At 34.7% G+C, this 18,412-nt stretch overlaps 1 protein-coding gene across 2 annotated transcripts in view; it reads left to right on the top strand.

The window, feature by feature from the left end:
- The window catches only part of Cka (Connector of kinase to AP-1), a 91,743-nt gene that overhangs the window by 27,136 nt on the left and 46,195 nt on the right, over positions 1-18,412 (top strand). For both annotated transcript variants that reach the window (XM_081758974.1, XM_081758973.1), the window contains exons 3-4: positions 1,432-1,593; positions 4,267-4,462. In XM_081758974.1, coding sequence (XP_081615100.1) covers positions 1,432-1,593; positions 4,267-4,462 — 358 coding nt within the window. The remainder of the gene's footprint in view (positions 1-1,431; positions 1,594-4,266; positions 4,463-18,412) is intronic.

The raw sequence follows: 18,412 nt of genomic DNA, 5'->3' as shown, positions 1-18,412 counted from the left end.
TATAAACATGACTTTCCGTGAATCAATAAATGTACAGAGATAGAAGAGTTAAAATGGAATGCTTATAACTGTAACGACTCAGCATACACCTTATCATTGATATGATCCGTAACCCTATCATAACACAACCAAGAATCCATATCAATAGCTCCATATCTAAAAGATTATAAATAACCCACATTATCCTATACAACAGTCAGCAAATTCTACCTAGATAAACTGTTGCGGAAACTTTGATTCATTTTCTATACTTTTATTTTGATAGGTGCAATACAGCCAATATTCATAGCAACAAGGAAAGTAAAGAACAGAAAACAAATTCGGTTCCTTCTCTTTTTCAGTTCTCGCAGTGCATATGCTTAATTCTTAGCACTTTCAGCCTCTACCCATACAATAACCAAGCAAAATATATTGAAAATGAGGATTTACATAAAATAAATGCATCTTTAATATAATATATAATTAATACGTAACATTACAACTGTTACACTCTGCCATCTATGCCAAATTTTAGTCACATGCTTGATGCTATAACTGCAATAGAAAGTTCCAGTTGTTTAAACTAATAGGTACACGTATTATGAATATGTAGCTATTAGTCTAAATAATAACAAGATTTCCACTGAAGTTACAGCGTCAAGCGTGTGATCAACTTTTTGCATAGGAGCTTGTTTCCTTATCTCGATAAAGGGTAATCGAGGAATTTACCCAAAATATTGAACATTTGAGAAAATATGTTCGCCATAGGAAATGCGTACAAGGTTTAATGATTTTGATTATGATACCGTACACTTTGTATTAAGATACCTATGTGTAGCTGGAGAGCCTAAGTTCTTCTTACTAGGTTAACATCTCTATGCTGCTCAATATTTTGCATCAGACGTTCCGAATACTGCAACACCAAGAAAAATACTGCAATTTTGATTGTGATGATGATTTAATATCCTGAGACAGTTCATTTTTTGCTCCATGAGTGTTCCAACTGTAAGTAGAATGGCAATATAAAAACTATGAGTGTTCAAACTCTAAGAGGATGATACGTGATGTTACCTTGAATTTTAACCCCAAGAAAAATATTTCGATAACCAAATCCTCACTTTAATGTACGTGCACCTCCTTAATTGTTAACTAAAAGCTGAGTTAATGGTGTTTGGTCCCTTTTAGCCTTTACTAGGTACCATCGTTGCTCAGTAATAACGCCTGTAACAGAAATCTCAAAAACTACTGACAAGTAAGCAAAGTATTTGCATAAACATGCCAGATTAGTTGTATGGTTTTTGTAATATTAATCGTTGATATTAGATCATAATATACTATCTCACAAATTCTGGAAGTATATTTATTGCTGTGAATTCTCTGAACTGTATCTTGTGCTTGTCCTGTTTGTTATGAATTCAATTACCAAATGTACGATGTTTTTACTTCTTGTAGAGCAAAGTACCATAAATTAAAATATGGAACGGAACTACAACAAGGCGATATGAAGCCACCAATCTTTGAGGAGCCTGGATCCGAAGCTCAGGTTGATGGTGAAGCTCCTTTTACATCAGTTAGTAATGTTAGTTGGAAGCAAGGACGACAACTTTTAAGGCAGTAAGTATTCATATTGTGTTCTTATAATAACTTTTTGTCAATAATTGTAGACTTGTACAGTAATGAAGAGTTCTTGAAAAGCTGGTATTTAGCTCGCCGAAATAGTAACAAACGTACTACGGTTGCGCAACTGCACGCACATTTTTGTCATCAGTAGTACGAATTCAGAGATTACAACACCATGGAGAGGAGAGAAGTGAAAATAGTACTAAGAATATACTGATAACACGCGTTAAGTGTGGTCAGAGATATGCATCAAGGAAAACTTCGTAGCTTCGGTAAGAATAGAATTTCCTCCCTAGGCAATCCCTTGAAACCATTACAAGTTCACACAACTCCGAAAATATAAAATAGGAAATCTAATATCGCATTGTGACCTGATGTATTGCTAACATCCTAAGTCAGTATGCACCACCGGGGATTAAATTAGGGATTACATGATGTTAACCATTTTGCTATATTAAAATAATAATAATAATAATAATAATAAATTGAGAACAAAGCTATAACAGGTTTTAAAATGTGTTGTATTTTTTAAAACGAGAGAATTTATTGCGTATTTCAACATACAATATTAATTTCAACATACAATACAATGTTGCAGGTTTTTTGCTGCGAACTGTACAAAACGAGACACTGAACAGAGAAACCAATGTGACATGAGTAGCATATCCAAGTGGCGATTAATGTATTAAAACTAACCTGACATTCGACGCCGTCCTGTTTTAGAACTGAAGAAAGCTTGAATAACTATTGAAAAGGGATTTCCCATTTAAAACTAGTGATATGATAGTTCTATACTAACGGGAACTTGCACTTTCCTATTACTATTCAGTATACACCGTGCAGTGACAAGCGTTTCATTTGGAATATTGTTTCGAAAAGTACTTCAGGTTGCATGCCTTCGTGTGACCGTTGTCATTGGTGGGGGCGCGGTGGCTCAGTGGTAGAGCGTTCACCTCTGGTGCTTGGGGTTCTAGGTTCGATCCCAGCTCGCGCCGTGTGGACTTTGTGCTGGATAAACACCGTGCTCGTGGGTTTTCTCGGGGTTCTCCCGTTTCCTCCCACTTTCTTCATTCCACCATTTCATTCATTTCTCATCATCACCGTCACCTTTAGCCTAACCGGCATAATTGTGAGACGTAAAACAAAGATTTCATGTCATTGGTAAAGAACAAATTTGTCCCGCCTAATTTTTTGTTAATTATCCGTCGAATGCTGGACCTGAAACACAATAAATAAATAAATAAATAAATAAATAAAAAAATAAAAAGAATAAACAAACAGGTTCCCAGGAATTTCCTGAGTAGGACTCATTCCCTCATAGATGCGAATCATACTAGTTATGTTAAGTATTTTTTCTCCTTCAGAAAAAGGCAGGTGGAAACCAGAAAGCATTTCCAGTATTTTATGTTAGGAGAAGTTTGTTTCGGATGTATACTAATTTATGTGAGTGCTGCTGAAATAGTGGCAGTAAATGTAGAGATTGAAATAGGCTTATCACGCAACTACAGTTGTATTTTTTAAACATATGAATTGGCAACACTACTTACAATTAGGTGGAAAAGAAAAGCTATCTGGTGACTATTTTCACGAGAGAAAAGTTCTTGGCAGATATGCAGAACGAAGTAAGATAGTTAACGTGGAAATATGCAAGAAGTAAGTACTAGAATCCTATAAATGAAATCTGTGGTTATATCTTTCATGATAAATGGAGGTAGATGAGAATTTTGTTTGAAACTGAGCTAACCATTAAAACCCAGAATCGAACTCTATTAATTGCAATATACCAACGTATCTCTTTGATATTTGTCCGTACTCTGGTGCCTTCTAGTGATTTTAAGTTGAATGTGTACAGCGCATCCAGTCCAGTTTTATAATTGAAGCGTTTAGAGGATAAAAGTGAGGTGTAACAAATTGTACGTTTCGGGAAAATTGACTTTCACAACGGTCTGTTAACATACACTGTTCATCGCTTCCAAATCTCTTCACTCGGATGAGGACTCACTAAATAATCTGTTATGTAGCATGACTAGTGTATAGCACGTGCATGAACCACCAGAATTAAACTTTTCGAAAAATGTAACATAAGACCTTTATCCTCAAAGCGCTTCAATTAAGAAACTTGCAAATTATTACGTGGATATTTTATTAATATCAATGCAGCAAACTTAAGTAGAAGAATACTATACTCAGCAGTTTCATATTGCAATTTCTGGCACTTGACCGAACTTGTAAATCAGTGAAGAATGATACGTACAAGGTAACGGTCGTAAACGTATGAAACCTATGCGAAGTGAAGGAGAGGGAACTTTCTTTCTCTCTCTCTCTCTCTCTCTCTCTCTCTCTCCTTAAAATGAAGAATGTTAAGGTTAATTTGTATACGTATTTATTTATTCTCTTCTCTTTCACTGTCTTAACGTTATCATAAGTTGTTGGAACAGTGATTTATTAAATTTATTAACTATTAATTTATTAATTTATAAAGTGTATCTATCAAGTGTAAGTTGATTGGAAAAAAGTTAAAATGTATTTCTAGTTTATAAATTATAATAGGGGGGGAAAATTGGTCCCGTCGCAGAATGAATGTTCATGTACTAGCAAACAAACCATCAAAGATTCCATAATTAATTGTTGGATTTTTAATTTGTATTATTGTCTTGTTTGTTGCAGATATCTTCAGGAAATCGGATATACAGATACAATAATAGATGTAAGGTCTAATCGTGTTCGTTCTTTGCTTGGCTTAAATAACAATACGGAAAATGAAGAAAATCTTAATAATGCACCAATGCAGTCTGTTAATAGTAATGAATCTTCTAATAAACGTGGAAGCGAGAATCAGGGGAGAAGGACACCAGCTAAAAAGGTTTGTGTTTGAGCAAAATAATGTAGGAAAGGTATTGTTTTATTTAGAGCAGTGGTCGCCAAACTTATGAAGCTTCTGAGATACCGTACCGTTTTTAAATTCTACTGTGAGCTAGCAGCCAAAAGAACTATCAACTTTTTAAAATAAAAATCTTACATTTATTTGTTGCCTATGAACTTACATTTCTAGTAAATATAAAATCAACTAGCCAATATGTAGCCAAACGGAGTGTTAATGCCATTTATCAAAAATGTTCCCGCGAGCTACTAGTAGCTTGCGATCGACAGTTTTTTCGATCACTGATTTAAAGGGTAAAACATAGAAACTCTGACCAGCTGTGTGATTGTGTTAGATCAGTAAAGTAAAATAAACTGCTTGAACCTACAATAATAAGTAGCTTTTGTTGGAATGGATAGATAACTTAAATATAAACAATCGATTTTTGATGTAATACAGGGTACACGTTTCATATCTTTTAGTAAATACATAACGTACTTACCTGTGTTGCACCTGTAATTTATTATTATTCAGATTTTCGGAACTCGATTGTTGAGACTTGCGTCTGTCCTTATTCTCAAGAAGCTAAACAGAAAAACTGCTATAACGGTTCGCTATCCAAAGCAACACGCATGAAATGAATTTCTAGGTCTTATGAATATTTTAATTCTTGTATTCCAATAAGACGTGTTTTGATTCCTCAATGAAGAAATTGTAGCTATAGGAAACATGATTCATTGAATCACATATGCATTAAAGCCGTTGTTTATTGGCTGCTGACGTTTGTTGGTTGCTGCAAGTCATGTAATTATTGCAGAATAACACTGCCAAAATTCAGGATTATTCAAAGACTGTAAAGTTCGACTAAACTTTGCACTTATTATTAGTGTTAGTTATTTTATTGTATTTTGTTTACTCGTCCGAGCAGTTCGTTGTGCGTTCACAAAATTTCAGCAAGCGTTCTCATTTATTCTTGTGTTACATTAATATTCCGTGCATTAATTCTTGCGTATTGCGTACGTGCATTTATGAAATAATGATAATAGTTCACCTGCCCCCGTTGTAACAATATGAGCGTATGAGCTAACTTCATAATAGAATCTTGGTAGCTGTTGTATAACTTGATAGACTATAATTCTTTCATTCAAAGGATATTAATGAAAAAGATTAAAATCAGAAGACTTGAAGAAATGCGAAAATATCGGTATTCCTGTTTAATGGTTTTTAGTTGTTGTTGTTGAACTATTTCTAGTCTAATAATAGCATATAACATTCACAGAATGAAGACAGCATATATATATATATATATTGATGATACATACCTAAAAGTTCAAATTATTATACGAATTTGGTTTTCCGTGTAAAATATACAATTAGTATTACAATCTTTATAGTACTAATTGCTCATTTTGTAAACAACCACCGATATCCAGTATTCAAACAAATCACAAAAGTTACAGAAACGGAAAAACCTTAAAAATGCTTTTGTGAAAATTAATAAATTAACTGTTATTAAAAATAAATAAAATTAATTGGTACAAGTCCTATGTAATATAATGTTGATTTTTGTTGTGATAAATTAAGGAAGTTGACAAAGTATGTATTAAATGTAAAAAGAAATAGTATCTTAGCCGAGTGAATACCTTACTACATTTACATGTGTAGAGTCAAAACAAGTCACTTATTACACATCTAGATTGATTAAAGGGTTACATTATTGTAAGCTAGCTGAGGAGACATTTTTTCGTATTAAATATAGTTTTTAAAAAATGTGACTTGTGGCATACTGTACAATCAAGAGGTATTAAGTGCTTGGAAATTAGTTCTGCTTAAATAACTGACCCACTTAAGTGAGAAATTAAAATGGCAGCGAAAGCGTTAGTGAAACAGTTTAGATGAAACAGAGCCTTGATCTCTCATCTTCAAGCCTTTATAACTGATTTTAAGGAAGTCGAATCCTCGCGTTTTATATGTTTGTTTACCAACAATGTCATCAAAATACTTTTTAAGCTTTGTTTACACGTTGAATTTGTATTTATTTATTTTAATTAATTGGAATTTTTTTTAATAGTTCTGTTCCACATTTTAAAAAAATATCAATTCATTTTTTAATCATTGTTCATTATATAAAGTGTTTGATTTTGTTTATCTCATACATTAGGAACCAAATTATCAGTAGATGATTTGTTTTACATTACAGAGTAATTCTTTTTTTTTTTTTTTTTTTTTTTTTTCCTGTACGCTTAAACTTTAGATTTTAGTATAAAGCGTTAATGAAATTTAAATACGTAATAATTACAGTAGTAACGATTTATGTATTATGATGATACCCATACATATATATAAAAAGTAACGCTCAATCCACTTGAGCTCGATAATAGTAAACATTAGAGGAATGAAATTTTGAAGACAGAGACCTTTGAAAATGTTTCTCAATGACCATTTACTTCACTGCGCTGCAACCATCGTTTTTTTCCATGACACGAATGGACATTCATCAAACTCTTATTGATCATCGCATTACTTTCTCACACACGCAATGAACTTGTCATGTTTAAAGTGTTTCTCACACAAGTGAGTCTTCATTCATCCAGATAGATAGAAATCCGATGGTGCTAGGTCGGAACTGTATGCGTTTTTTTTTTTCTAACTTTGCTCAGACCCGTCGTTTAGATCCGGCATCTGAAACTTTTGATCGGAACGGGTTATCATCATTGCCATTCATTTGATTTCTTATCTTTATTGGATATCCATGTTTGAAAGAAAAAGGTGAAAACGAAAAGGGAAAAAGGAAAGAAAAAAGGAACCACAGCACAAGAACAAAACAAACAAACAAACAAGAATAAACTATGAAAAAAATAACAACAATTTTCTTGCGAAGTGAAACTCAGCTTAACTCTATCTGCACCTATTCTGAACTATACTACTTAGTATTTCAATTCCTAATCCAACAACTATAATAGTATGAAAAACGATATAAAAATACTTAAATAATACATTGTATTGTTATTAATTCTTATCTATCTATATTATCTAACTAATCTACTCTTCTATTTTGTTATTATTTGTTTATTTTTATATATTATTTCCCTATAGTTCTTAACCATCTAATTCCTAGTGATTGATTTCTTTTCTTAATTATTAAGATCTCTTTTTAAGATTATAGTCTTAATTATTATGTTTTTTAATTACGTAGTTTCTAATTTTTATTTGTTTAATTGTAATTATGGTTTCCGCATTCTTATTTAATGGTTTACTATATTATTTATTATCATATAGTTTTATTAGTTAGGCTACAATTTATCCTTTTTTCCCCTCTTGTTATTCCACATGAGTGTTTAATGATGATGTTTAGTTAATTTTATATTTACTTTATTAATTATTTAAATTGTTATATTATTTAGTTAAGTTTTATTTAATTATGTGTTGCTTCATCTTCTTTCTTCGGTTTTCACCGTATGACAATGGTTCCTCCCCTGTATGCTGTATGATTGTTTATCAAACTGCACTCCTCTTCACTTTTCACAACAAAACAGATCACTACGGTTTTTCACTGTATGATTGATTCTCTCCTGTGGTCACGGAACACATTTGTACTAACGTACACCTTGTCTCAAAAAGGTTGAGCGCATTCTTTATTGGTGTTTTGAGGCAAAAATTTTCAAAGTCCAGCTTCGGGTATCTTCGGGAAAAAGTAAGCCAGGTTCGAACCTCCAAGCCAGCCTTTGCAAAAGGGTAAAAGTTTGCAGATGTGTTTTTCTTCTTTTAAATATAATAAGACTTGTTACCAAGTGTTTAAAAAAGCAACATTGATTGAAATACTAAATGATACAATATTTCGAAACGTTTTTATTAATGTGAGCACATGCTTGTTTGTCATTTAGCTCTCTATACGTAATGGAACATTTAAATACGTTAAAGAATCTTTCCATATGTAAAAGAATGCTCAAAATTAAGAAATAGAACATAATTATCGCCTGAGTACTAAAATAAAACTCAAAGTAGAACAGAAACTGCGTTTGTAATGGTTATGAATGTCATAATCATCTTGAGATCCGTTATACGTTGCTAGAAGCTTAGTTTTAGAAGTCCTTGTGTTAGCTCATTGGTAAGCTGTCGGATTTCAAATCATATGGTTGAGAGTTCGATTCTCGTCTGGGCCAATACTTTTTTTAAAATTGCATTTTCCGCAATGCATGAAAAATTATATAAAATAATTACATTAAAATACATAAGTTGTTTATATATAACATAATAATTGCAGAACATAGTAATTATTATGTTTAAAATATAACATCTGAGATAATTTTCACAGTAGGTCGGTATTATATATGAGGATGTAAATACAAGTTAAGAAACTCGTTCAATAGCAATAAATAAATCATGTAGTGTATTTATTTGCAGCTATTTGTCATATAGAGAGTAATTCTCAACATTCATAATACAGAATGTCATTTATGTTCTTGAAAAGTTATTCGATGCATAAACAGAGGGTATAAACAGAGAATCCAAAGTCGGAACGCTCGCAAAAAAAATTCATGAACCCCAATGGTCACGTGAGCAGACTGGAATTGTGCTTATGAAGCATGCCACAGCAGAAAGTCTTTACATAGATTTTCAATTCAATTCCTGATATATGCTTTTGCAATGTGGAAGTGGTGATGCCTTGAGTCGCCTCTCTCTCGCTCGCTCGCTCGCTCACTCTCTATTTATACAGAATATAAAAGTGGATTTATGTGTGTGTTTCAACATAATTCTAATATATCTAGAGCAATTTTAACTATATTTCTTACAGTCTGGAAAAAGAGTACTGTCGGGATACATATCAAAAATGCTAGAAACGGTTCGATATTAGTATCGAATCCATAGTTTCTTGGTCGCTTAGGTGAATAGCTCTACTTTCAATTCAAGTCCAATTAAGCTCCCATTAGCACCCAGGGTGGTTACGTAGCGACATAAAGATATCGAAATCAACCGATATTAGAATCGAATCGTAAGTTTTCAGCGCCGCTAACAGTGTAGCATTTCCCATTAGTCCACATTAGTCCCATTGCCTAGAGGGCAACATATTTGCAGAGTGCAAATTTTAAAACTTGAATAATATTTTAATTTTTTCCGTATGAAAAAGTTAAAAATCATGAGCAAATACTATTTCACGAACAATCCTCTTTTACTATTCTAATATGTTTAATAATTGCGTAAGAAATGTAATAGTAATTCAGAACATGTTTCACAGTTGTTATTTTTGTTACATAGTTGTAGCTATAGCATGTAGTGAGTGGAATTTAACTGTAATAAATTCAGTAATTAACCATATTCGAATTAAGTTTTATTTTTAAGTTCGGAATGAAGGGGCGGAGAAATATGCAGTTATTGGCGGCACCGAGCTTTTCTACATTTTACTTTCAAGATCTCCATTTTTCTTTTGTCATTTGTTCCTAATAAAAAAAGTTCAGTCACTTTTGGATTGTCATAGGATAGTAGGAGTTGGATTTTGGGATGCAGCCTGTGAGATTCTAGAGGAGCTAACTGCTTGAAAAAATATTTTTGAATCATCTGTAACATATGAAATAAGGATATGTATCATAAAAAATTGAAAGTAACTATGTCTGCGTAATCATCACGGTCAAATTGCAAAGTCAAATGAATTGACGTTTGGTATATAATCAGGCTCCAATCCCAACTGGGAAGTTATCATACGCGTGTCACTTTCATTATAATACATATCCTTAGGGGGAGTTGAAGTCCGAATTTTTGCGAAAAATTTGGTATCTCACAAGCCGTTCAACTGAGAGCTGAAATTCAGCATACAACTCTTTATTAAAAATAAAGAGAATATGCCCTGGCATTTTTTAAAATTGTCTTTTATGAGCGGGGGGACGGGGGTGCCTTTTCTATATAGTGGAAATTAATAGTGGGTTGATTTGTAAAAATAATCGAAAACGATTGATATTAGTTGAGAAAAAAATTGAGTAATGCAAACTAAAGTTCTTTTTGAATTTTATACCCACTGCTTTCTATTTATAATTGCTGAAGCTGGTGTTTAATATATGGAGCGTTCCGAGCATAAGGCAATCAAGCCATAAAGTTAGAGAAAATGGCCATAAAATTTGTATTCTAAACGTAATTACATGGGCATTTTCAATTTTTTTTTTTTTTTTTTTTTTTTTTTACGTTGGTCTACTTTTCCTTGATTCGAAACTTTTAAATTTCACCCTATTTTCTACTGAATGTGTCTGTAAGGCAACAAAGAAATAATTACATATGATAAATTTAAATTCATTTTAAATCGGAAAATGAGAAACACTTTGCCATTATATATCGTAAAGGTCAGACCCACCAGTATTGTAACAAAGAGGTGCTTGAGCCAATGACGGTAGAAATTCAAACTCCGATAAGTGATAATTTCACAGTCTTGTTTTATTACAAGTGTAATCTCTTTAGTCAATGGAGAGGAGGACGTGGGTCATCGGTCAGAGTTGATGTCGATGGGTTTTGGTGGGTCGGAGTTGGTCGCAATGGTTCAGAGTGGTTCATAGTTGGTGGTGGGTCAGAGTGGATCACGATGGTTGATGGGTCAGAGTGGGCCAATGGGTCATTTGGGTGGTGGGTGATAGTGGGTCATGGTGGGTCGTGGATCAAATTTTCATTGACCCACACCATCTCTGGTTAAAATTGTACTAAAGATAAGAGGCACCGAAGATGCATGTCGGCTATTATGCTCAAATTTTGCGCATGGATAGTACTTTACCAGAAAGCAATAAATCTGAAACGGTTCACGGTATCACCTCCTAGAACTCGAGATGTAGGGGTTTGTCTGATTGGCTAAATTAAGACGTCAATGATTTATCCTTCAACAACCAAGCTTTTTATAATCGTTTCCGTGGGGAAGTCAGAAGAACACGTGCCTAGTAATCGTAATATTGATAGTTCGCGTCCACCCCGGCGTATTTGTTTTGTGTTTTTTTGATTCACCTAAATATAAACAAATCACACATATAGGCATTTTAACATATTTTGGGAGAGTAATTTTTGTGGTTCGTTGGCGTTTCATCGCGTCTCTGCCGCTGGTAGTAAAGTTTTCAAAATTGAACTTGGGCCATCACGGATCGTCGCTGCGGGGCCACCAATTTCTGGCGAGAGGTTAATAGTTGACCATCTGTACTCCACCGACGCTTACAGCTTAGGGTAATGAACGATGTCCTTGCCTTGTAGACTTCATGACTACCGACGTCGGCAGTCAACTAGCTTTTAGTATTCCTTTATTAACCATCTATCGTTCATGTTTGTACACGGTGTTGTCATAATAATAATAATAATAATAATAATAATAATAATAATAATAATAATAATAATAATAATAATAATAATAATAATAATAATAATAATAATATATTATTATTATTATTATTATTATTATTATTATTATTATTATTATTATTATTATTATTATTATTATTATTATTATTATTATTATTATTATTATTATTATTATTATTATTTGTAGTAACAGTAGTATAATTGATGATAGAATAATTATTGTCTATGTATTGTCTAGGTAGGACTACACACAGGATTTGGCTCGTTTTGGTTCGACTTGACTCTAATCCGAGTCGAGTTGGAAGATATTTTTCGCGCCGAGTCCAAGAGTAGACCTCAAAGATGTCTGTTTCGAGTCGAGTCGAGTTTCAAAGAAAAGTCGTTCGTGCCCATCCCTACTAATGAGAGCTTAATCGGAGTTAAGCGAAATTGAAAGTCTCACTATTTATCTAAGCGACCCCGAAAACTATGAATCTAATATCGATCATTTTCTAGCAATCTTTTATATGTATCCCCCTCCCATTCACCATAGGTAACCCGACAGCACTCTTTTTGAAACTATAAGAAATGTGGTTAAAATTACTCTAGGCCAGTGGTTCTCAATCTAATTCCTATCACGATCCCCTTTTATCACACGCTCTTGCCAGCGACCCTTTTATAATTTGTTTTATAATAAGCTTGTGTGGGATTTTTAACATACCTACTTCTATAATAGTAGAATCCATTTTTTTGGTTTATAGTGAACAGTGCCATGGAAAATCATTGCCCGGGGCGAGAGTATAGTACGATGTCACCGTATATATGAGTGACGTCGACAGACTAGCTACGAAGCGCCACCATGGTTGGCACGAAGCTCAATAACATTTTCAAAATAAACCCTACCTTTCCTTAATTTTGAGCACATTTTATTACGTTTTCCTTCTATTTTACACATGTGCACATGCACTTTCCTAACATGAGTAACACACTTCCTCCGAAATGTGTGGCCCCTTTTTTAGGCGTCCGGCACTGACAGTGGATACAGTAACTGTAATATCTATATTCCCAACGACGAAGGTGATGGTTCAAGATGGATGTTAAACTCCTTCATTGAAGAGGCCATTAACGTATCCGATCTAAGCCCACAACTTCTTGACCAAATAATAGAATGATCATGCGACAAGTCTTTGCAACTGGTTTTCTGTAACGAAGACTTGGACAAGTTCTGCCTGATGAGGAGAGAAGAATATCCTGGTCTGGTGATTGCTGCTTTAAAAGTAATAATTCCATTTGCTATATCGTACTTGTGCGAAAGTGTTTTTTTTATGGTAAACATTAAAACAAAGATAAGAAATCGCTTATCAGTTGAAAATGGCTTGATAATGTTCGTCATGAAGATTGAACCGGGCATTGCTGCACTAGTGAAATTACACCATGCTTAGGTATCTCATTAGGTTTTAATTTTAATTGTATTTCAATGTGCAGGTTTTGTTTCATGTGTATTTTTCTAGTATTTCTATATACAGTTCTCATTAGTTTTATATCATACCTCTTTGATTTAAATTCATTTTTAAACAACTCTACTAACTAACTAACTCTATGGCCTATGGAACCCGGAGGTTCAATGCCGCGTTCACAAAAGCTCTATACTGACTTCTATCCTTAGCCAATTGGATCCAGTTTCTAATTTGTATTCTTATCTCAGCAAGATCCATCTTAATATTCTACTCCCATCTGCGCCTAGGTCTTCCTAATGGTCGTTTTCCGTTTGGTCTTCCTGTCAAGACTTTGAAAGCGTTTCTACTTTCTTCCATTCTAGCTACATGACCTGCCCACCTAAGCCTCCTAGACTTGACGACCCTAACAATGTTGGGTAACCGTATAAATTATGTAGTTCCTCGTTATGAAGTTTCCGCCATTCCCCATTCCCGTTCCTCTTGGGTCCGAATATTCGTCTAAGGATCTTGTTCTCAAATACTTTCAGTCTATGTTCTTCCCTCAGAGTAAGTGACCATGTTTCGCAACCATACAGAACAACAGGCATGATTATCGTTTTGTATATTTTAAGCTTCAAATTTCTCGACAGAATTCGCGACGACAAGATACTTTGAACCGAATAGTAACACGAATTCTACACCCTTTGAAAATGTTCAGTAGACTTATTTTTTATTGTTCTTTACAGTGTGTATAAAAAATAAAAGTATGCCTATCAGAACAAAATTAAAAATAATATTTAAAAATAATTTCTGGTATTAGATTCTAACTATATTTATCTCTTCCGCCTATCTTCGCGATCCCCTAGGGGCCGCGACTCCCAGGTTGAGAAACCCTGCTCTAGGCACACATGAGTTATGATGGAACATACATACATACACTTTTATATGTATAAATGCAGATAAGAGAGAGTTGAGAGAGAGCGATTAAGGAATTACCGCTCTCAATCTCTTCACTTTACTTTTGCGATTCGTGAATTTCTTACGTGACAGTTTGGGGCTAGCTAGTTTTTTTTGTCTTGAACCACGATCCGATTTTCGATATGCTCGACCTAAATGCTGTAATGCGAATATTGAGAAGTTATCTGCGATGAAAGTAGCTGCAAATAAATACATTACATAACTCATTTATTGCTATTACACGATTTTTTAAATTTGTATTCAATATTCACACATAACACACCGACGTTCTGTGAATACCTCAGATGTTATATTTTAAAGATAAGAATTACTTATGTCGTGAAATGATATGAATATATATATTCAACTCATATATACAAGTGATGGTATGAAAATATATATACAACTGATGAATTGTAATGTAACTATTTTACATAATTTTCATGCATTGAGGAAAGTAGAATATCATAAAATAATCTCACCTGAACGGGTATCGAACTCACGATTTAAACACTCGGTGGTGTACCACTGAGCTAACATGACCGCTTTTCGGAATCTGCTTCTGAAATATAACTGAGCTCATACGTAAATGCTCTTTTCCGTATGGAAATCACAATGACGAAACGAGAGTGTGAATACATAGTCTCGAAATATTGTATCATTAAGTATTTCAATCAATGTTACTTTTTTCTACACTTAATACCATTTCAACATGTCTTATTATATTTAACAGAAGGAAAAACATATCTGTACATCTTTTCCCGATTACTAAGGTTGGCTTTGGAGGTTCGAACCAACAGCTTTAGTTTACTGTTTTCCGAAGATACCCGAAGTTGGACTTCGAAAGTGTTCGTCTCAAAACAGCTATCATCATATCGCTCAATCTGTTTGGTATATGGTATATGTTTTTATACGTGTAAAGTCAGTATAACAATTCATTCTTTAAACAGCTTTTCGTATGTATTAATATTTCTTTATAAAAACTGTTTTTAATATTATTATTACGGCGCACCATTTTCAGATTTCTTTCGCGAGTCGTTGATCAAGTCGTTCGCCACCAGCGTTGCCAGACTCACAGCTCGGAATTATTCCAAAACCTGATCGAACTTATGCTAGATTCGGTCAAATTATGCTAGATCCTCATAATTACTAATTCAGGAGTTTTAAAAAAAGGAAGTTGAGATACGATAACGTAACTTAAAATACACAGAGAGCAAGAATGCATGGATAGAACTCAATACTTCACGCACCAAAATTTTAACTCAACTAAATTACTGCAGTCGTTGTCAGACTCAATGGCGTATATATCGTATAAATGAATGCAAAGTTTTTCTTTACATATTTTGAAAGAAAATTACTTCGCAGCATAAGCGGAGTTGGGAATCATCTGCTGGGGGGGGGGCAGATTTTTGGTCGGTCTCGGAGCTGTCATTTCAGGAATAAATATGATCATGAAGTCAGAAATAAAGATGGTGAAGTTGCCAAAAAGTTGGGGGGAGAATGGCCCCCATAGCTCCGCCCATGCCTCGGAGTTAAAGGATTAGAAAACCCTGGGTGGAGCCACAAAAAAAAAGCCCAAAGCCGTTCCGAACTTACTTCGGAAAATAAGACTGCCTGTATGGTTTACCGAGTGTATGAATCAATGGAAGAGGATACATTTCTGCCGTTCTTTTTCTTCCCACGACCAACTTCTTTCTCATCTCCAGGTTTTACGGCTTTTTGATAACTTGCTGAAATTGTGCTAGATTTGGGCAGGATGCTAAAAGCAAGATGCTAGATGCTAGAGACATGCAAATTATGCTAGATCTAGCATCATTATGCTAGATCTAGCATCATTATGCTAGATCTAGCATCATTATGCTAGATCTGGCAACGCTGTTCCCCACAATAGGCGTGTCGTGCAAGTAACCAATCACACGCCAGGTACTAGCTTTTACCTTATGCTTCCTTCTCACAGCTCAGAACATTAGTAACTATGGATAGACGTACAGCAGTAATTACTTTATGGGAGTTGGAAGGTTATTCTGCAACTGCAGCTAGCAGGCGAGTAGGTGTCCCGGCCTCTACAGGAAGGCGATGGATTCGGAAATATGGTGTTACAGGTCAGACTGGTAATTTACGATCTCCTGGTCGTCCGCATGTGTCAACCGAAGCCCAAGATGCGAGATTAGTAAACGAAGCCCGGTTAGACCCACTAAGGACGTCTGGACAGCTAAGGGAAGCTTCTCTCTTTCCTGGTAGTAAGCATACAGCTCTGCGAAGGCTTCGTCATGCTGGGTTACGTGGCCGTGTTGCTGCCGTGAAGGAAAAACTCTCAGACGACCACAAAATTTACCGTCTCGCGTTTGCACAGGCGAATGTGGGTCTCAATTGGGAAAACGTAGTTTTCTCAGATGAATCCATATTCACAACATCAAAGGAGGGACGCCGTTTTGTGTATCGTCCGAGAGGCACCCGATATGACCATGGATATGTGGCTGCTTGCAATCGCAGTGGCCATGTATCTATTTTATGTTGGGGTTGGATTTCCAGTCGCGGAGCAGGACAGCTTCATAGAATTGAAGGACATCTGGACAATGCTCAGTACTTAGACATTATCAGTAATATCATGGTGCCATCTGTACGAGTATTTCAGCCTGATGGTGTAATTCAGTTCCAGCAATACCAGTCGCCAATACATACTTCCCATGTGGTTCATGAATGGTTCGCAGGGCACCCTGAGATTGATTTAATCGACTGGCCGCCTCGTGGAGCAGACCTCAATCTCATGGAAAATATGTGGGCAGAAGTGAAGCGTACTCTAAGGGAAAGTTGGCCTGAGGCAGATCCACCAAGAACTCAGGATGACCTGTGGCATCTTGTTTCCGAAGCATGGCTGGAGGTAGGGGAAGGAGATAGATTTGTCACCCATGTAATAGATTCCATGCCCAGAAGAATGGGGCGTGTAATAAATTCAGAAGGGTCTTGGACACAATATTAATGCCCCCCCCCCTTAACTCGCGAAAAAAGCCCTTTTCAGGGCTACCTAAACGCTTCTGAAAATATTTCTAGAAGTAAACCACTCCTTGTATCCGATTTCTGTGCAATCCTACTAACAAAAGAATGATAATTAGCTGTAGGCTTTGAACTCAATACCTCTTCAGTGGCAAGTCCGTACTCTACCAGTGAACTAACATGAACACGCAAACCCAACCTGAAGAAACACGACTTTCAATTTCTGGTATTCGATGACAATGATGCTCATATACTTTGCAAATGTTGTATTCAACTTGGGATATTCCGCAACACACACACACACATAAACAAAGCGAAAGAGAGAGAGAGAGAGAGAGATGAATACACAAAAGCATATTCAACGTATTCGAATGAGACTCTAAGTAACGACATTCCGTTCTAAAGAGAATTTGTGTTTCTTACCGTGACGTTAAGGGGATCGGGAAAAGTTGTGTCTTGAAGCAGGATACGACTTTGGATACTCTGTTTATACACTTTCTATATCCGTAGGAATATACTGTATTTCACGAATATAAATAACATACTGTAATGAGAATATTGAGAAGTTAAATCTGTATGACAAATAGCTGCAAATAAATACACTACATAACTTATTTATTGCTATTAAACGATTTTCCTAACTTGTATTTAACATTATCATATATAATACCGACCTACTGTGAAAATTATCTCAGATGTTATATTTTAAACATAATACTTACTATGTTCTGCAATTATTATGTTATATATAAACAACTTGTGTATTTTAATGTAATTATTTTATATAATTTTTCATGCATTGCGGAAAATATAATTTTAAAAAAAAGTATTGGCCCAGACGAGAATCGAACTCTCAACCGTATGATTTGAAAGCCGACAGCTTACCAATGAGCTAACACAAGGACTTCTAGAACTAAGCTTCTAGCGATGTATAACGGATCTCATGATAATTATGACATTCATATCCATTACAAACGCAGTTTCTGTTCTACTTTGAGTTTTATTTTAGTACTCAGGCGATAATTATGTTCTATTTCTTAATTTTGAGCATTCTTTTACATATGGAAAGATTCTTTAACGTATTTAAATGTTCCATTACGTATAGAGAGCTAAATGACAAACAAGCATGTGCTCACATTAATAAAAACGTTTCGAAATATTGTATCATTTAGTATTTCAATCAATGTTGCTTTTTTAAACACTTGGTAACAAGTCTTATTATATTTAAAAGAAGAAAAACACATCTGCAAACTTTTACCCTTTTGCA

This window comes from Thermobia domestica, chromosome 5 (genome assembly GCF_964235325.1).
Source record: "Thermobia domestica chromosome 5, izTheDome1.hap1.1, whole genome shotgun sequence".
Classification (NCBI taxonomy): Eukaryota; Metazoa; Arthropoda; class Insecta; order Zygentoma; family Lepismatidae; genus Thermobia; species Thermobia domestica.
This window is presented reverse-complemented; position numbering and strand designations above follow the sequence as displayed.